This window comes from Hyperoodon ampullatus, assembly GCF_949752795.1.
Source record: "Hyperoodon ampullatus genome assembly, chromosome: 15".
Lineage (NCBI taxonomy): Eukaryota > Metazoa > Chordata > Mammalia > Artiodactyla > Ziphiidae > Hyperoodon > Hyperoodon ampullatus.
In genome coordinates, this window is record NC_136928.1 from 40,648,189 (window position 1) to 40,669,583 (window position 21,395).

A 21,395-nucleotide genomic window follows, 5' to 3' on the forward strand; every position below is an offset into this window, starting at 1 on the left:
CTTTGAGCCCTTGCCTCTCAGTGTTCTATTCTGAGCTAGTCAAACAAGTGGTAGCAGGCATGCTGGGCTCAATAATACTGCCTCTCATATTTAAATACTCTTTTTCACTTGGATTGCAAATTAAAGACAGTCTCCTGAACACTGACACATTTTCAATGATTGATTTTGCAAAACGTGTTGATTTTTCCTACACTGTTTTGCCTCTGTGTATGTCAACTTTGGCCTTCTTTTCTTGCTCCTTTGCAGTGCTGCTGTCTCTTTGAAGCCATTGTCTGCCTGATATGAAAAATGTACATTAAACCTCACGACTAATTACATAGATAGAAAATTCCTGATCTCAAACACCCATGCCCAGAAACTATAACAAAAGCTTCTGACTATGTACAAAACTCTTAATCAAACCTTTCATTCACTTGGATTAAAAGAAATTCCAATAATTTATTTTCTGCTAAAGTTGTCTTTATATCCTTTGAAAAGTGGATTTCTTATGCATGTTACATGCCTATAAGTCAATCCATTTAACATTAAACCCCATCTATTCCCTCCACAAAAGTTTATACTTGCTATTAGGTCTACTTCAATTAAGTGCTACTCAGTAGAACTGTTTCATTCTAAACACAAAACTATTTAGTCTGAATATAATGTCCTTTTCTTTTTTTTAACTCTCTCTGCACTAGGCATTAGCAAAGTAGACTTTCCCCAATAAATCCTATAATCTATGGATTAAGTACATGGCTTCTTGTATTTAAAAAACATACTTGGAAAGAGAATGAACAGAAACTTCTTTCCCCTCGAATTCCCCAAAATATACAAAACAATGTCTCTACATCTAAAAGGACAGTGCCTTACGCACATGCTGCATGTTATAGTATATAGAGAACAAAATTTCATCTCAGATCACCTAATTGTTAGGAAAATTATTTTTCCTGAACAGACTAGTTTTCGAGTTAATTTAACCAATCTTTTTTTTTTAAGCTATTGTATGCAAGGCCTTGTCTAAGCACTCTGAGAGAATACCTGCAAGGAGTTTATAATCTAGTGTTGATGGACGGTAAACAGTATACAAATGGCAATCATATGAAACAAGATAAGCACTGAGAAAGAGCACACTACAGGAAGGAACAAAGAGAGAGTGAGAAAAGTTGTGGCTACTCCCCTGCTCGGCTCGTTAGCATGTTAGAATTTTCATAAGGCCTACCAGCCATCATTCGTTTCCACCAGCGATCCTAGCAACAGACTCCCCTAGCTCCCGGTCTACCGAATCTAGGTACCCTACTCGATTAGGCTGCTGCTTGCCTTTTTGTAAGACCAACTCTCTTCTGTCTCTAGTTGTTGTTCATCTCCTGCAGTTACCAAGTGCAGTAAATGCATCACATGCCACCACATGACTATTCTGGGAAACCCTGCAATGACTACCAGTGTACCAACTGGCTAGTGCAACCCTGGGTATGAAATTTTAGTTGCTTGAAAATGATGCTTCAGAATGGAAAGATGAAAGGAGGAGGAGAAGGGAAGTAGCCACACTCCTCTTCAGAAATGGCCACAATACCTAAGCAGAGCAAGTCGGAGTAAGGTCTGCACATGAGCCAAAGCTTAGAATTTCATTGCCTTTGTTGGCTCACGTCACTTCTTTAATTAATGTCACTTTCTCTGGTTTAATATCAGAGCAAGTGACAAGAGTGCTTCTGGATGAATTGTGTTTTCTGAGGACTGTATGGCATACTCTCCCGCAGTCTGACAGAGGGACGTGCCAGTTTTACTTGGCAGTTACAATGCACCAGCTTTAGTTTTAGTAGTTTAATTTGTGGCAGTTATATGTTTTGAATACGTTGAAGTATTCACAATGGTCTCATGGAATCTGCTCCATAGATAAAGTTTACACAGTGGAAAAGAAAAAGCAATGGCTATAAGGTGATTATGAAAAAGCTTCTCTTGGCCACAGCTGGTCTTACAGGCATTCTTGTAAATTTAAGAGCATTTAGGGGAAATGATTAAAGTGATCACAAGGAATGATGCCCTTTTTTTTTTTTTTTGCCCAGTTCTGTAGCTGGTGTGAGACGATCATAAGGAATATGATATTTAGAACTCAATTTTATGCAAAATCCATTATTCAAGAAGTGAAGTTTATATACATGATAGACATGCAATGAAATAAATGTTAGAATAGGAAGCTTTGTTACTTATGCATTAAGTTGGTTCTAACATTTTGGTAAACTAACTTTTTATTGATATAAAATTCAGAAGAATTTCTGCATTGAGGAGAAGGGACTAAACTTTTCCCCTTGGTTTGTTAAAGATCTGTCTGTTTCAGGCTGAAGTAATCTGAAGGTTTTTTATTTAGTTTTTCCTTCATCTCCTTTATATACTTTTGTGAAGCCTCATCAGCTCAGGGTGAGAGCTGCCACCAAGGAGTTCCAAACTTTACCTGCCCTTTCTAAATTTAGGGTTCTTTACTGCAGCAGGTTGAAGATCTGGCTTTGAATGCACCTGGCTCTGCTGGAGAACAGAAATATTCATCTCCACTGAATGCATGCTGCTTAAGTGCTGGAGACCCTTGCGGGAGACTAACTCTCATTGGACACTTCATTACAATACTTTCTCTTCCCTACATGAAGTAGTAATTCTCATTCACCAAAGACAGAATTTTGCCTGACACAGCCACAGGAGCTCCTGTTTGACTTTCGAAATTAATCAACCTCGAAGCTGGAGTAGAAATGGCATGTCCTTTAACCTTAAGCACAAAAAGCTCTCAACAGACTGCAGTTTTTATATCCCTGGATGGGAGTTTGGGCCCCTGATACTTAAACTTGATGCACATACTGGGTTTCTGGCATGCTTTTGCCCATACCCATCTGCTAGGCTGGCACTGTGCCCATTCAGAAGGTGTGATGCCAGTTTCAATAGGGCATAGGTGCCAATCAAAGATGGGTTTGGAGGGGCAGCATGCAGAACTCAGCAAAAGTCAGCTCTTCTGCCAGAAGATCCTCCTGTTATCATATAATGCCAATGAAGGGCCACATGCTTCATTGCCTGAGATCACATTGCATCTGTAGATGTTTCTGGCCTTCAATAGATGTCTTTCTACGGAACCTTTTTCCTCAAGTATTACTTGATTGGAGATGTTAAAGAAAAGTCTACCTGACTAAATGAAGTCCACCTCTTTAAAAGAAACAATGGAAATCTTCAACAATTTTCTTGAAATAATTGCTGCGTTTTGTGTCTTTCCTCCTAAAATACACTTTCACATAGAATACTGCATAGCGTACTCAGTTCACATAATGGAGTTATAAGGGACAAACTTTCTGAAGGACCACTAACTGCAAAACTATGTAAGCAGTATAAGATCCACAAAACTTTGAATCATTGTTAAATGTGGATGGTGGACAAATTTTCATCATCCAAATAGCTAATTTCTAGTGAATTCTCCCATTTAGAGCTTTAGAGTTTCTTAATTTTCTTTTCATTTATTTTATAAACATAGATATTCCTGTTTCTTAAAAGAAGGACCATACTTCCTACTCTTCTTCCATATCTAAAGAAAAAAAAAAAAACCCTAAAACACTTCAGAAGCAAAAGTCTATCCTTATTTCATAAGGAAGCCAGAAGATCCCGAAAGCTGGGAGTTTTTTTATTGTGTGGCAATAGAGGTGAACTCATTTCATGAAGAAGACATTTCCCTATAGCAAACAGGTTTCAAATTTAAAAACCTTGACCATTGTACAGTTATAAGATAGTAACAGGTGCAGTGGAAGAGACATAATATATAAATCATTGAAGAACAGAGCAGTTTGTAAATCTTCCCTTAGGACAAAAGAGTTTGAGAGTAGAAATGTTGAAACTGAAGACCCACAATATAAAATATGTTAAAAAGAAGATCAGACACTTACAAAAATGAAAGAGGCAAGAAAAGGCTAAGTAAGCCTTAGAAGAACACTCTCTTTTTATACAAAGAATCCAAACTTTTGCAGATACTTAGATTTCTTAACTGATAAGTAAATGAACACTCTTTTAAAACTCAAAATTAATAGCCGATGGACAGCACATACAAAATTAAAATACAACTTCGAGGGACTTTAAGTATTCTTGTGAAAGGTATATCAAGTTTATTAAACTCACAAAATCCCAAGTGATCTCTTCTTCTGTTGAGATTATATCGCCTATTACCTCTTACACCTTCACCTGAGAACTAATTTATCTTATATACTACAGTTTCTAGTACAAGTTATCCTTATTTCATATTTATTTCCTTCTTTTCACCCACACAGTATCATCTGCAAAATTTCCTAGTAACAATTGTGGTTCCTAGTAAGCACTGTATCAGATAAGACTAATTGCTTATCTCAAAGCCTTCTCTATAAAACACTGCCAAAATAACATTTAACACAGCAATATATAATGAAGCAGTATATGTTTCAGTAACTCTACTTTGTTGCTAGCATTATCATTAGGCTCTTCTGAACACTACTCTGCATACCTTAAAAATCAATCCATTCCAGCTTACTAGAAAGTACAATAAGTAAAAACCATACATGTATAAATAATCTTTTCTATTTCTTCATAAATAGAAGTCTGTTTCTTCATCAATAAAATACGTGAGTTAAACTTTGATAATTTCTAAAACTCCTAGTCATCCTATCCTCTTCTCCCTGTCCTACCACCCCCCCCCAAAAAAAAGATTTCTTCTGTTTCTAAAGAGCAAAATTGAGCTGATCTGAGAGGATTACCCAAAAAACGCATGGCAGTCACTTGAAGTCTAAACATTTATCCATGAATAAATGATTGATCTTAATGCTTCAAGAGAGCTAATTTTAGTTATAATAACATATTATTTAGAAAAGATAATGCTATTGATTTATTGCCAATAAAGCATATAGAGATTTTTTTAGATGACATCATGAGAGTTAATTTGTCTCAGTTTTTCTTGTGACTAAGAGTACATCTCTAAGATTACAGGCTGGAGTTAAGGGTAACATCTATAATTATGGAAGAGAATAAAGCAACTGGCTTGTGTGGATTAAGCAGCCCAATCTATCTCCATCTCTCAGGCAAATAACTGTTGAACATCTAGTCTGTGCTTGACTAAACTTTAGTGCTAACTAAAACTTACACAGATAAATCATTTCTATTTGTACTAATATAAGACTTCATGAGTACTTGAAGAATTTGGCTGAAGTTTATTACCTGTAATTCTGTTTTTCTAGATTTTTGACTAATTTCTGAAACACGGTATCTTTCATATCTGAAACATAAGATAACAGCTTAAATGAGAACTTTTCACTATGTCATCATGGCTACTATTGTAAATTTTAGTGGGAAAAATAGATAGAGGTTGGTAAGTAAAATGTCATTCCACTGACATTCTCTTATGTTCTTAGTTTTACCACATTTAGTAGCTAAATCAATCACAGTCCATGGCAGGACAAATGGAAAAACTCTCCAGTAGATGTCTTTGTCACCATCCTAATCTCCTGCGGTAACAGACACTGAATTTAGAGTTCAACTATCACTGAGAATGGGAAATTCTAAATAAATAAATAAATTACATTGAATTGCTTATCGAGTTCCAAGTTCTTTAAAAACCTTATCTTATTTAATCATCACTGTTATTATTACCCCTATCATACAGAATAGAAACAAAGACTCGTGAATAGGTGAAAGTCACTCAAGTTTGCAAAAGGCTCAGTCAAATTCAACCCAAATTTGCCTAACACCAAAGCCCATGCTTTTATTCGTGCAATTCTCCCTTAGTTTGCTTGGTTCTATGTTATACCTAGCACTAAAGTAGAATTCAAACTCTTAGTTCTCTCTCCTGAAGTTTTAGAAATTTTTTTCACTTATTTGATCCCAAAATAACAGCAATTTTTTCCACCCCCTAAACCAGTTTCCATTCTCCCTTTTCCCCTCCTCTCTTTTCATATACAAAGAAAGAACTTTGTCTTGTATTCAGACCTTTCTTTTCCCTCTTATTACTATTTCTATTAATGCTACAGGCACATTATTTCTCCAAGTCAAGAGTAAATATAAAATATTTCTGCCCCTTCCCCTTTCCTTCTTTCTGACTACTGAAAAGGCCTTGGATATTGATCTCAAAGCTTGAGGACAGTTGTACACACACAATGAGTTAGACACAGCGGTTAGCTTCTTCTCAGCCTTTGGTAACAAATGCTGATGAAGTGTCTGCTGAAAGAGTATATCTGGCAAATATGATGCTTAAAAAGAAACTGGACACAAAGGTATTAAGGAAACCTGAATTTACCTACTTCTTCATTTATATACAGGAAGTGATGAGAACCATGGTAAAATGCAAAAACATGATATAATTTCATATGGATTTGCTTAGCTTTGAAAATAAGTAAAAGCTAATTTTAATGAAGTTGTTGCTGAAGGCATCTCACTGAAGAGCTGATTTTATGATTTATGAATGCCACTTTTGATAGAACAATAACAACACTTGGAACACACAGCTTTATTATATATTCTGAAGTATGGAGACTTTTCCTCAAAACAGCTAAACATTTCTTTAAAGTCCTTCCCCCAACGTGTGCACTTGCTTATATTTCCAGGATCCAGGTTCTGAAATTCAGATAGTAGGGGGTATTTCATAACATATGAAACCTTGAAAATTGTTGCAAAATAAACCTTACTGAGAAAAAAATAAGTAAAAATATATGTGCAGTACTTGGACTGAAAGAAGCAAAGATTTTTCTGTATTTAAATAGGGACAAATAAATCACATGCCTAAGCAAATAAATTCCTTTTTCACAACAGGAACCACACAAGTAGTGAGTATGTATACACATATATGTACACATACATATATGTATGTGTATAGACATATAATTTAACTTTAAACATGCACTTAAATTTAAATACATATTAACACATATAATATGTACATCTAAAAAAGAGAAAAGAAATAAGACCATCACAATCAATGCTTTTCTGTAGTTCTCTGAAATTACTCAAATAATTCAAACATTAGAAAACTGAAAGTGTAACTGATAAGCTGTGCAATCCAAGGCTATAGCTCAGCCACATCAGAAATAATTTATTCAACTCCATTTCTCTGACCTTGAGTCAAGACAATGTACTAGAGATCCTTACTCTCTGACATACGAGAGAATTCACTAATTCAGAGTCTCAACCAACACTTATTCTATAAAGAATTCTATTCTGTGTAGACCCCAAGTACTCTCAGGGTCTTTATCTGCACCATCCAATGTGGTAGCCACTACCTATACGTAGCTATTGACCACCTGAAATATGACTAGACACATCCTGGATTTTAAAGACTTTAACTAAAAAGTGAAATATTTCCTTTTTTTAATATTGATAACATGTTGGAATTATAATACTTTAGATATATTGTATTTAATAATACATATTATTTAAATAAATTTCACTTGTTTCTTTTTACTTTTTTTTTAATGTGGCTCCTAGAAAATTTTACTTTACGTACATGGCTTGTATTACATTTCTATTGAACAGTGCTGTCTATGTCACCCAATCTAGTACTTAGAATCATAGCATTTTTCAAGAAAGTTCAAATCCTTTCAATGCGAAAGCTGTTCTTTATTTAACCCATACAATAATTTTGTGTTGGTCTTATCTTTCCAACTAGATTAGACACTCAGGTGATTACTAAGTTACTTATTGACTGAATTTCATCCATTTGTTCAAAACTACAATCTTAATTTTATCAGAAGAGAAGCTTTATCCTTCATGATCCATGAAACATGTTTGTGTGAGAAGGGTGGCAGAATATGCCACCCTAAAATATGCCTCTTCGGCATAAGGATTATTTTGAACTAAAGGCATTTGAAAAATAGCAAATGTAGGGAGAGGCTTCCTCTGAACTCCCTTTATTTGCCTAAAGACAGAGCCTCCAAAAAAAAAAAAAAAAACTCCACTGTTTTAAATTCCCTCCAGGAGCGCTTCATTAACCAGGAAAGACTGACTCATCACAGAAGAGATGAGAAGTTGACACCACTCCCAAACTTTGTTATAATCCCAAACTTTGTTATAAACTATCATAGCCCCCATCTACTCTTCTAAGGGCTATTAATCTTTCCTAAAAATCATTTACTGTTCCTTAAGTGGCCTGTATCTCCCCTTCCCTTATTAAGACAGTGTGTAAGCTCTCAAATCTCACCGTGTTTTAGGGTATTTATTCACTTTTTTTCCTGATATTACTGTGCAAGTAACATTAAAAAAATTAATAAATTTGTATACCTTTTCTCCTGTTAATCTGCCTGTTGTCAGTTTATTTCATAAACCCAGGTATCAAGCTTAAGAGGGTAGAGGGAAAGTCCTTCCTTCCCTACACTTTGAAATGTTTAATGAGGAACCCAAGATTCCTCCAATGAAGGTTTTTTACCAACTTCTTAAATTCTTACAGACACACATATAATGAGTCAATATATTTAGAAGAACTGCTCCTTGAGAGCACATTTTTAATCACTAATATTTATCTTATTTTATTCATTAAATCTCATCTTGTAATGGATATTTCTTGATCATTAAACTACAGATACAAGGTAGCCCTGAATAATCCTTTTAAAGTCAGTGTAATTTTTAAATTTTTAAACGTAGTGTAAAAGTATACTCAACTCAGGTTCCTTACCTGTACCAAAGAACACAAAAACTAAATGAGTGTCTATTTTCTTAATTATCCCAAGATGGGGGCTTCCCTGGAGGCACAGTGGTTAAGAATCTGCCTGCCAATGCAGGGGACATGGGTTCAAGCCCTGGTCTGGGAAGATCCCACATGCTGCGGAGGAACTAAGCCCGTGCGCCACAACTACTGAGCCTGCACTCTAGAGCCCACGAGCCACAACTATTAGCCCGAGTGCCACAACTACTGAAGCCCGCGCTCCTAGAGCCCATGCTCCACAACGAGAAGCCACAGCAATGAGAACCCTGTGCACCGCAACGAAGAGTGGCCCCCCTTCGCCACAACTAGAGAAAGCCCGCGGACAGCAACAAAGACCCAATGCAACCAAAAATAAAAAACAGTAAATAAAAAATAAATTAATTAAAAAAAACCAATTATCCCAAGATGGCATGTAACTAGTACCATTCTAGATGTACAGAAGTTAATTCATTCCACGCAATAGATGCCTTGAGGTATGAAGGCCCAGTTCTCCAGTGAGGCCTAGTTAAGAAATGACCAGAACCCTGTAATACTTAAATATTAATGATTAAGATTCACAAATGGAAAGTGTTTGTATTCATACAGTTGCATTCTCTGAGCTGTAAAAAGCAATGTTTCCAGGAAAACACTCTCAAAAAAGAACATTAGCATTTTGTCTGGCAGACTGTGTAATTATGCTCTGAAAAGACTTCTAAGAGTCATTCAGAAAAACATGGACAACAAGGACTGGGGTCAGTCATGTCTTGAACCTAGACATTCTACTAAACATTATCTTCATACTACTTAGAAAAGTACATTTATGGATTATATCTTATTTCAAAGTTTCAATTTTCAAAATATTATTAAGAAATCACAGTTATAGTCACATATATAAGAATATTTGGTGATTTATACTTTACCTAAATATATCAAACCAAATCCTCCAGAGCCAATCATCTTGCCCAGCACCCACTGTTTTCCTTCCATATCATCCAGGACCTTGCCTTCTGGAAGTGGAACAGGAAGTCTGTATTTCTCTTTTCTTCTTGGTGGCATCACTTCTGTTGGCAGAAGGGGTGAAATAGTGATTAAAAATAAAAACAACAACAAAGAAAACTCCAGTTAAAATACATTTCTTAAAATGTCTTCTATGGGGCACTTTCCCAGGTTCCCAGAAATTAGGATTCTGAAGTCAACTGGGCTTAGGAAAGCCCACACATTTTATTCAAATTGGAGATTCACCAACATTACAATATTGAAATCTAAGAGGCATTGATGTTAAAAAACAAACAAACCTTCCTTTAAAAAAACAAACAAACAAACCTGCTGAACCTCACTTAACATTTCCGAAATTCAGTTAGGCAGTCAAAATACCTATTAACAGGGGCTTCCCTGGGGCTTCCCTGGTGGCGCAGTGGTTGAGAGTCCGCCTGCCAAAACAGGGGACACGGGTTCGTGCCCCGGTCCGGGAAGATCCCACATGCCGCGGAGCGGCTGGGCCCGTGAGCCATGGCCGCTGAGCCTGCACGTCCGGAGCCTGTGCTCCGCAACGGGAGAGGCCACAACAGGGAGAGACCCGCATACCGCAAAAAAAAAAAAAAAAAACAAAAAACAAAAGAAAAACCTATTAACAGTGCAGAATACACCTTAAGAAATGAGTTAACAATCTCCAATTACAAAAAGAAAATAAATTTCATATATATGAAAATAGTCCTTTCATTGAGAATGCTAAGTGTCAAAGATGAGGTTTTCAGTCACTAGGAAAGAAAATACAGCTTTTGACTGGGAAAACATGGACGACGGCAATGTACATCATTACCAAGCCCAGCAACTGACACAGAGTAGGTACTCAGTAAATATCTGTTAAATGAGCGAAGCACTGGGTTTTCATGGATGTATAGCTAAGCTGAGCACGAGGCCACTGTGCAGTTTTAGGGCTGGCACACTACTCTTTCAGCTTCTTTCTGTTCCTCTATATCCTGTCCCTTCCCCACCCTCACCAGTGAAAACTGCCCTGTCTTAGAGATTAATACAGTACTGCCAACAACAAAAGTATGGACTCCATAGTATAGCCATACAACTTTACCCAATTAATTTTAATTGTACACAGGTTAGTGAATTGCACCAGAGATTTTTGAGTCGGAAGAGAAAAGTTCTTCGGGAAAAACACACACACACAGCATACAGGCCTGAAACTAACTGTGAAAGTAACTGCCATCCTCTAAGTATTTCCAAAGAATTTTTTAAAACTGGTGAGTGCTTTTGAAATGAAAGTAAAGTTTTCATTGTATACGCTATCCATGTTCGGAATGAGAAGGTTTCTGTTCCTTTTAGTAGGTTTTCCCTGCTTCACTTACTTTAATCAACGCCCTATCTTTTACTCAGCAGCAACACCCCAGGTAGAGCAAAGGAACACAGCAGAAATCTTTAACAATATTCACCTGTCCTCTTCCTAACGCGAACACAAGGGAAGCCAGGAATTTAAATGAACGATGCCCAAAACAGGAAAAGTTTTAACCAGTACTTTATATATATACTGACCAGTACTTTATGTACTGGGGCCCAACATTTATTTGCTGATTTAAAACCTAAAGTCTACAGAGAACAACTTTTCAGCAGGGCATAAATTCTCAATCAGTATAAAGAAGACAAACAGTTTGGGGGCAACTCTGTGGCATCAGAACTTGAGACCTGAAAGGTGACTGACTATACAATGCGCATTCTGGGCATGGATGCGGAGTCCAAGTTCACAGGAGGAAGCGCCAGCCTCCTCTCAAGGCCAGTACCGACACAGACGTCCCTGCTGCTTTGGGGTCCCCTCCCAGAGCTGCGATGAAAAGTGCTCAACACGAGTTTCCGGGGAGAAACCGCTACCCAGAGGCCTGAACCCGAGCCAAGACTGGGCTTGGGGCGGCCATGGCGGAGGACCGTGAGAGCGGAGGCAGGGGCGGGGCAGCGCGGCCCACCGCCCGCCTGTGCCCGCTCGTCGGCCCAGGACACCCCCACGCCCGGCCTGCCCGAACCACCCGAAGCTCGCCGGCGTCTGGAGACTCACTTCCCGACTCAACCTCCCTCTAGACCGACGAAAAGAGAAACCCAATCTCCTTGCCCGCCTCACTCCTCCGCCCCACCCTCTGGGCGAACGGGAGTTGAAGGGGCGCCAGGTTCACGCACTGAGTTAGAAAAAAGTCAGGACCAACCGCGAAAGCAGGTACCGCTGCCCGTCCGGGGCTGGGGCGCGGCCTGGAGGCCCCGGCGTCTCTCTCCGACCGCAGCTCCTCCCCAGGCTGGGGCGCCACGCGGGGCGGGCAGGCGGAGAGCGGGGCGCGGAAGTGTGGGGTCCCGACGCGACCCCCAGGAACCGGGGACGAGAAGAGGTTAACCAGGCCCTCCGCGTCCCCGCCGCCAAACCGCGCGACGCCTCCCGCCGGCCTAGCAGGGCCGGGCGGGGCCGCGGGCCTCCAATCCCGCGGGGAGGCGGGCCCGGAGCCGGCGCGGTCCGCGGAAGGGGCCAAACTAACTTCTTGCACCTGGGCCCGCGGCGAAGCGCGCGCCCGACACAGCTCGCTTCTGGGCGGAGACTCCGGCCCGGGGCCCACGGAGCCTCGCCTAGGCCGCAGCCAGCGTTCTCATTCAGGAGGCCTGTCAGCGCTCGGGGACGCAGAGACGAAGAGGCGGCGGCGCGTCTACACCATCACATCAGTTTGGTGTGCATTTGTGTAGAAGGAATTTCAGGTCTCTTGTACCATGATCTCGGTACCTAGAGTTTTCAAGTCAACGGGCCGGTCCTTACTGAGCATTTACCCGGGCAGCCAGTCACACTGGCCAGGCCTCTAGAGCAAGAAGCCTGTGTGAGCAGGAAGGTCTATAACACTGTGTTTAAGTTCTCAGAGGCATATTGGCTCAAGATCCATTTACTAGTTGGATAATCTTGACTAAACGTAATTACTTTACAAAACTTAATTTTTTTTTTTTTTTTTTTGGTCTGTGAAATGGAAATAACCCTAGTTATTCAGGTTAAGAAGGTTTGTTAAAGAAAAAATTATTCCGACATTTCTTAAAATGGTAAGGAAGACTATTCAAAACTCTTGAAATAGGAGAAAGAGCTATGCTAAATTCCAAATACAGCAAAGAAAAGCGGGAATTTATAGCCGAGGACCTGGGTGGGGGTCAGTGGATGGAAAATTACTAAGAGGAAATACCAGGGGAGAGGAGAGGATTCTGGTTAGATGGTGCTAACAGAATTCCTGCTGAAGACAGGCCAAGGTGATCAGACATCACCGGGGGCGGGTGGTGGAGGATGAGGAACTGGATTAGATATGGAGAATGGACAGATTCTGGCTAAACTTAGCAGGATGTTTGCTAAAATTGGACAGTATAGAGAGAACATGGAAGTCCAAAAGTCAAGGCCTATTTGAGTAAGAGTTCAGGGGAGCCTAAGTAGAGTTTGGTCAAGAAGCCTAAGTAGAGTTTGTCAGGTTATTGGTTATAAGATTATGATGATAATTAAGTGAAAGAAATAAGTAGTTTTCTAACATATAATAAGGACTCATAGTTAGCTTATAATATTTTAGGTTAGGCAAAATAAATGCTCAGAAAGCAATTCTTAAACAATACATCAACATCTTATATGGGAAGTCAGTAATTGCTTGGGATGCAAATACTGGAAGTCAAAATGCTTTAATGGGGCTTCCCTGGTGGCGCAGTGGTTGAGAGTCCGCCTGCCGATGCAGGGGACATGGGTTCGTGCCCCGGTCCGGGAAGATCCCACATGCCGCGGAGCGGCTGGGCCCGTGAGCCATGGCTGCTGAGCCTGTGTGTCCGGAGCCTGTGCTCCTCAACGGGAGAAACCACAACAGTGAGAGGCCCGCGTACCGCAAAAAAAAAAAAAAAAAAAAAAAATCCTTTAATGACTTTGATGGAATAGGGTTTTAAGACTTCCTACGTCTATCAAACTGTCACCAAATGAAAGATGGCATGAGAAGACTCTTTTTAAAAATCTCTGATGTGGATAAAAAAGCATTTTTAAAGAAACTCAATAGTCTATACATAGAATAATCATGCCCTTTAAGATAGTCACTCACTAGTCTAACAACATCCATTCTTATTTCTATAAGATATATATGTAACAGATGCTATTGTTTGCCTGCCCAAACGTTTATATGGGCATTAAATCTGCCATTCCAAATTTGTTCAGGTTTCTACCCACTCCCCAGGTTACTATCTTTGGGAAGATGCAACAACAGCACGAGGCACAACAGATTACTCTTAAGGGGTCATACATGGCTCCTCTGTTTCATACCTATATATACCTTTCCCACTGCTATAATAGAATACCACAGACTAGGTGGTTTGTAAACAACAGAGATGTATTCCTCACAGTCCTGAGTCTGGCCAAGTTCATGACTCAGTTACCTCCCAAAGGCTCCTGCCTCCAAATACCATCACCTTGGGGATTACGTCTCAACATACAAATTTTAGGAGGACACAAACATTTAGTTCATAGCAGTTCGTAAATCCTGTTAGCTCAGCCTTCAAAATATATCCAGAATCCATCACTTCCTACCACTCCTATTTCTATCTTTCTGGTCCAAACCACCATGTCTTTCCTGGATACTGGTAGTACCCTCCTAAAAGCTATCGTATTTCTTACCCTTCTACCCCTCAGTCTATTCACAACAAACAGCCGCATGATCTTTTAAAAAGCTTTGACCATTTCTCTGCTCAAAACTCTTCAGTGACATTCTAATTCAGTCATTGTCAGCCAGTCCTCACTATGACCTAAAACAGTGTTTTTCAACCTTGGTACTACTGACATTTGGGCCAGATAATTCCTTGTTGACAAAGGGGAGGATAGTCAAAAGTGGATTCTCCTGTGCATTGTAGGTTATTTATCAACACCCTGGGCCTCTGTAGTACTACAGGTTGTGACAACCAAAAATGTCCCCCAGACATTACCAAAATTTGTAAATTTTGCCAAAATTGCTGCTGGTTGAGAATGACTTACCTACAATGATCTACATGTTTCTGTACCTCCCCCATTTCCTGTTACTTTCTGCAACCACTGTGGCCTCCTTGCTGTTCTCAGGACTATTGCACTTTTCATTCTGTCTGGATCACTCTTCAATCTGATACCTGTATGGCCTACTTTATCACCTTCTTCAGGTCTCCTATACAAAAGTCAACTCCGTGAGCCCTTTCCTAACTAACCTATCTAAACTTTCAACCTACCCACAATACTTCATAGTCCCTTTTCCTTTTTCCCTCCCAGTGCTTAATACTGTACAACATATTATACCGGTTACTTATTTATTTTGAAAATAGGCAAATAGCATTCTTCAGTAAATTGTATGCTCCATAAAAGCAGGCAACAATTTTTACTCTTCTCATCACTACTGTACTCCAAGCCCCTAGAATGCATATAGAAAACGTGCCATTTTTCTTGTTAAAAGAATAAATGGGGCCTCCCTGGTGGCGCAGTGGTTGAGAGTCCGCCTGCCGATGCAGGGGATACGGGTTCGTGCCCCGGTCTGGGAGGATCCCATATGCCGCGGAGCGGCTGGGCCCGTGAGCCATGGCTGCTGAGCCTGCGCATCCGGAGCCTGTGCTCCGCAACGGGAGAGGCCACAACAGTGAGAGGCCCGCATACCACAAAAAAAAAAAAAAAAAAAAAAAAAAAAAAAAAAGAATAAATGAGTGATGGTGGTCCCATTCCCCTTTCCACTGATTGATTTAGACAGGAAGCATGTATGAAGTGTAGGTAATAAGAGATGAATAAAAGTTTCCTGTACACTTCTATGAAGAGATGGTCTCTCCTGCATGTCATTCCAAATGTGATGCCTGGAATTTTTGCAGTCACCTGTGACCATGAGTTTAGAACAAAGTACAAATCTAACAGACTAGAAATTGCAGAACATTCAACAAATGAGGTTAGAACACTTAGAACATCTATCTATTATCTATCTATCTATTTATCTATCACATCTATTATAGAAAGAAAGAAAGAAAGAAAGAGAGGAAAAAAGAAAAGAACCTCAACCCATAATTTATACCCCACATAAAAATTAACTTGAAATTGATCATAAACCTAAATCTAAATACAAAAGTTAAAACTATAAAACTTTTGGAAGAAAACCTGGGAGAAAGATTTTATGATCTTGGATTTGGTAAATCTTTGTAATCTTTGAATTTGTGTAATTAGAATGTACCCGGGGGGGAAAAAAGCTGAAAACCTATATGAAGAAACTGATAAATTAACTTAATAAAAATTAAAAATTTTGCTCTTCACAAAGCACTAAGATACCCAGTTTTAGTAAGTATGTGGAGTAACTGGAACTCTCTTACACTGGTAGTAGGGATCCAAAATAGTACAGCTATTTTGGAAAACAGTTTGTCAGTTTTTTGTAATGTTAAACATATAATTAGCGTATGACCCAGCATTCATGTTCCTAAGTGTTTACTCAAGAGAAATGTAAACCTCTATCTACACAACGACTTGTATGTGAACATTTATAACAACTTCCTGTGTAATAGTCAACAACTGGAAACAACTCAAATTCCCATCAACTAGTGAATGGGTATACAAATTGTGGTATGCAATATATCTCCTACACAATGGACTATCACTCAGCAATAAAAAGGAACAAACTATTGATATAAGCAACAACCTGGATGGATCTCAAAAACATGATGCTTTGTGAAGGAGAGAAGATGCAAAAGAGTACATACTGTATAATTCCATTGAAATTGGCAGGGCTTAGGTTGGGAGGATGGGATTGACTGCAAAGGGGCTAACGGAACTTTTTGGAATGATAGAGGTGTTTAATTTCTTGATTGTGGTAGTGATTATATGATTATACATTTGCCAAAATTCATTTAATTGTACACTTAAAATTCATGAATTTTTTTGGTAAGTTATGCTTCAATAAAACTGACTTAAAAGAAAAGAATGACTGAAGAGAAAGATAGAAAGAACCTGAGTCCTTGAGACCATTATTACTCATTCAGCTAACCTTGAAGCCACCATACCTTTCATATTCATGCATGAGGTATCAAGTACCCTTGTTGTTTAAGCCACTTAGCATTGGTTTTTGTTTCTCATAGCCAAAATCTTCCTAACAGATAAAATAGAGTTTCAAGCGCTAATGAAATTAAAATGTTAATAAATTTGTACTAAATAAAAATGAGAACAGAAGTGCAGGTAAACCTGTATTGAGAAGATGAGGGGTTTTTTAAGTGTTGGGATTTAATGCAGAATTTTATAATTCCGAGCATATTGCTGTGTGTATGTTTCAAGATGAAAACTGACAGAATATAGAAATACAAATTTTGGAACTAGTGAAAGAACATCTTCTGAATGAACATGATGAGAAACAAGAAAGAAAAAAGAATCTAGTTATGAAAGCACTGAAGTATGAGTCATCTAAAGGAAAAAAATAGGAAAACAAGGTTTTCAGACAACGCTATTTTGATAGATCTCACAGACTATGAATGATTCACCACAAACACATACAAACAAAAGGACTTTCTTGGAGGTGTTCCAACTTGTAGGTATGGCATGGGTTCTGCTTTTCAAAGAACCAGGTGCTGTAGAAATGCTTACACTGGTTCAAAGAAAGAAGAAAAACCTAACCATTTAGAGAACATACTTTACAAGGCCAAGATCATTTCAAATCAATTAAAGTATTAAAGATGTTGCATAGACAAAACATTTAGAAAAATCCAATCTTTGTTATTTAATGTGAGAAAAGGAGATCACTTCACTGGAAACATTTTGCCTGCCAAAGAAGCTAGTTTTGTTTTATAAAAATCGGGAGGCCATTTGCACTCATAAATGTGCAATCCCTGGAGAGCTAAGCAGTTACTGACACAGAAATTTTGAAAATAATATTATTCAGATAAATGGAATCTCAAAGCTATCAGATAAACAATCAGACCAAATAGCTATGCTCTTTGCATTCTTCACATACAAGACCATTACAAAGTGTGAACTTGTTTGTCCAAAAGACATAATTCTTGATTGTCCATATAAATGAAAGACGATACAAAAAAATTTCTTTGTCATTTGTCAATATGTCAACGACTCCATAAAATATTTTCCAGAGATATTATTCAGTAGAGCCCCGCTGCTAAACAACTGGAAGTAAATATGTATTGAATTATCTCTCAAACAATTGAATGTGGTAAAACCTAAAATTGGTTAGTCAAAAGTGGTGCTAGTCCTACTGTATCCATTCCCCTAATACATGCATCATAAAAGGTTAATTAATCATAAGACTATATTCACCCTTTACATCCTCTTTCTCCCCAACTAACATGCCTGCAATAATCAAAACTATGAACTGGAAAAGGAGGAAGGAAACTTGCTGAATGATTTTTAAGCAGAAGCTGTGCTTTCAATAATAAAATTGATGATATATTCAAAGCAGAGGTAAGAACAGTATTCCCATGTGTCCTGTAGGCCATGCTTTTAGGCTTTTTTTCCCTGTGTTTGCAGCACCACTATCTTTCAGTTTTTATTCTAAGGTCCTATAGGCCTTGATCTCAGGTCATCTGAGATAAAATTATGAAGGATCTTAAATGCTTGATAAGGAGTTTGGGTTTGACATTACAGATCTGTGCTGTCCAGTACAGTAGCTACAAACCACTTGTGACCATTTACATTTCAATTAATTGAAATTAAGCCCAATTAAAAATTCAGTACCTTAGTTCCATGAGCCATGTTTCAAATGCCCAATAGCCACATGTAGCTAGTAGCTACCCTAATGGATAAAACAGGTTATAGAATATTTCCATGACCATAGAAAGTTTTGTTGGACAGAACTACTATAAACAATGGAGGATCACTGGAAGCTTGAGCAGGAGGCTGACACTAACTGCTCATGTGTGATAGCTACACAGAACATAGAGGGGTGTGTATGTGAAAGGTCTGCTCCTCAGCCAATATCATATTCTTTTGATTATAGTAATTTTATAATAGAAGTATAGAATAGAATTAAATAAATAGAATTAAATAAATAGAATTTATTTGTATATTGTCTTGGAGATTTTCACATCATATACACATATTTTGTATTAATTGTATAAAATACATATTTTGTATTATTGTATTATTTGTATAAACATAGAAAATGATGTGGAAGATAGACATCATCCTGATACTGATTACACTGGGTTCTCTCAGGATGTGGAATAGGAAAGGTGGGAGTAGATTAATATTTTATTTTAGACCTCTGAAATGTTTTACTTACTATGACAAAGAACAATGCATGAGTATTATCTCTATAAAATGAAACTAATGATATACTTATTGCCTCATCACCTTTGTTCTGGAAAAAAAAGTCCTCAGGGAAGATAATTAGGTACCCAGTTGAATGTGGATACTTTGTAGTTTAACAAGATGTATATTCTTCTTCTCAATATAAAGGGTCCAAAATAATATTATTATATCAAATAGACTCCCTTTCTTAGTGGAAAATAAAATACAATGTTGCTTATATTCCACTTTCTGTAAATGAACTATATTAGATGAAAAAAAATCATATAATTGGGGCCACTTCAGGAAACAACTGGATAAAATTAATGATATATTGTGTTGGTGTCATTTCTGGAAAGACCATGCTGTATTTAGCTGTCTCAAGCACGTAAGAGAACAATTATTCTCATTCAAGTATGTTTAAGAGGATATTTACAAGCCACTCTTATGAAGTCATTCTAATGGATTACAGCCACAACTAGTTTTACAAGTTCTTCTTTCCAAGATTATCCTCCAATAATACCGTTCAAAATAACAACTCTATTTGAGAATAATGATCTCATTTTATGTCTGAATGTTATCCACACCTTAGTGTTTCATATTCGCACATATATGTGGTTGGGTTTCATCTGATGCCACTTGATTTCACTTATAAAATGGAGGAATTCTAGCACTCTTTCATACCTCGTGGAGCTTTCTCTTTTCTCTTCTTCCAAATTATGGAGAAGGCTACAAAAATCCATTCCCTAGAAGTGAAGTTAGTAATGCTGAATTGATTTGATAGTGGTGATGAACATTCAAATGCCAATATACTGGAGTGATCCAACAGAGTGAAGTATTCATGATAGTGCTCATTCATTTCACAAGGTACTCAATCAACTATGAAATTCAAATGTTACTAGAGTCATGAAATTCTTCCTCTGAGGCTATCGGGACAATCTATTACAGGATATTTCACGCTATATGGATACTTGTGAGTTTTTAATATACATAATAATTTCCTAGAATGCAGTTCCTACCCATAACAAAAATAAACTGATAAATAGACAACAGACAAGATAGAGGGTAAGGAGATCATAGTTTGGTGAAGAAATCACTGGCAGCTTTTGGGCAAGATAATAAAAAGGGCAGACTTTTATCTCCCTGCTTTCATATTCTGATTGCAATGCCTAATAAAATATTTTTTAAATGGGAAAGAGGAAAAATTTCCACATTAGCACCAGAAAGTAAAGATGAATACTGGCCATATGCAAGAAACCTTGATGCATTTCTTTTAAAAGTATCAATAATATAGATATACATAGAATTGTTTTGAAGGAAGGCATGCAGTGCCAATGTCAAACATCCTCTTTTAAAAGGGTAATATATTCATAATGCAGTAGAGAAAACACTGGCGAATTAATACCACCACCCTCTGAAATTCAGAAGTATTAGGGTTAAACCTGAAATCCAGGCATTGTATCCTTAGGAGCATAACCTCACATATACGGACCAAAACATTTGGACCATATCAAGGGCACCACAAGGCCTCATAGAGCAATGAGCTGGCAACATTGCATCTTGTTCCCCACACCAAGGAAGAATCACTAAATGTTTAGAATAGTGCCCAGTGCAAATATTTTGAATGAATAAATGAAGTTTAAAAATTAAACCTGCGGGCTTCCCTGGTGGCGCAGTGGTTGCGAGTCCGCCTGCCGATGCAGGGGACGTGGGTTCGTGCCCCGGTCTGGGAGGATCCCACGTGCCGCAGAGCGGCTGGGCCTGTGAGCCGTGGCCGCTGAGCCTGCGCCTCCGGAGCCTGTGCTCCGCAACGGGAGAGGCCACAGCAGTGAGAAGCCCGCGTACCGCAAAAAAAAAAAAAAAAAAAAGAATTAAACCTGCAACCTGGCATGAGCCTTCATTTAGCACAGACTTGGGGACTGAAAAACAAAGATGAGAGGTGATGGTCATGCTCTGAAGCTAAGACAGATTAATGAAATAGAACAGAGGATGAAATGCAATGGCCAGAAATCACCATGGAGAAGCCAGAAACAGCAATTCAGATTCATTCACTTACTCAAATGTTACTTGAGCTTGGCTCTGGAGATAGACTGTAATGAAAGACATAGTCTTTGCCTTCTTAAAACTTATAGCTTTTTAGAGGGGACAGACATTAAATAATCACTGAGAAAATTTATAGGATTCTATTAGAAGCTGTAACAGGAGGAACTAATTTTAACTGGCAGGCAAGGTCATGGGAAACCTTTGAGGGAATGACACTTAAAATGAAATCTGAAGGATGAAGAGCTGCTAGGAGGCAGAAGGGGTGGGGAGGAAAAACATTTCATGGAGGAAAGGATTTATGCAAAGTCCTGAGGTAGGAAGAAACTTGATGTATTTAAGGCCTCAAAAGGATGATGGTGAGAGATGACAGCAGCAGATATCCTGGCGAGGTAGGCACAGGACAGATAACACTGAAGTTTGTGAGCTTAAAGATTTTTGTCTTTCCCGAAGTGAAATGAGGAACCA

The 21,395-nt window shown here is 38.4% G+C and overlaps 1 protein-coding gene across 3 annotated transcripts in view; it reads right to left on the bottom strand.

Moving 5' to 3' along the window:
* Positions 1 to 11,934, bottom strand: part of VRK2 (VRK serine/threonine kinase 2) — a 99,195-nt gene extending 87,261 nt beyond the window's left edge. For all 3 annotated transcript variants that reach the window (XM_079720924.1, XM_079720925.1, XM_079720923.1), the window contains exons 1-2: positions 11,833 to 11,934; positions 9,553 to 9,693 (exon numbers count right to left, since the gene is read on the bottom strand). In XM_079720924.1, the coding sequence (XP_079577050.1) occupies positions 9,553 to 9,688 (136 nt within the window). In that variant the 5' untranslated portion in view covers positions 9,689 to 9,693; positions 11,833 to 11,934. The remainder of the gene's footprint in view (positions 1 to 9,552; positions 9,694 to 11,832) is intronic.
* Positions 11,935 to 21,395: the final 9,461 nt, after the last annotated feature.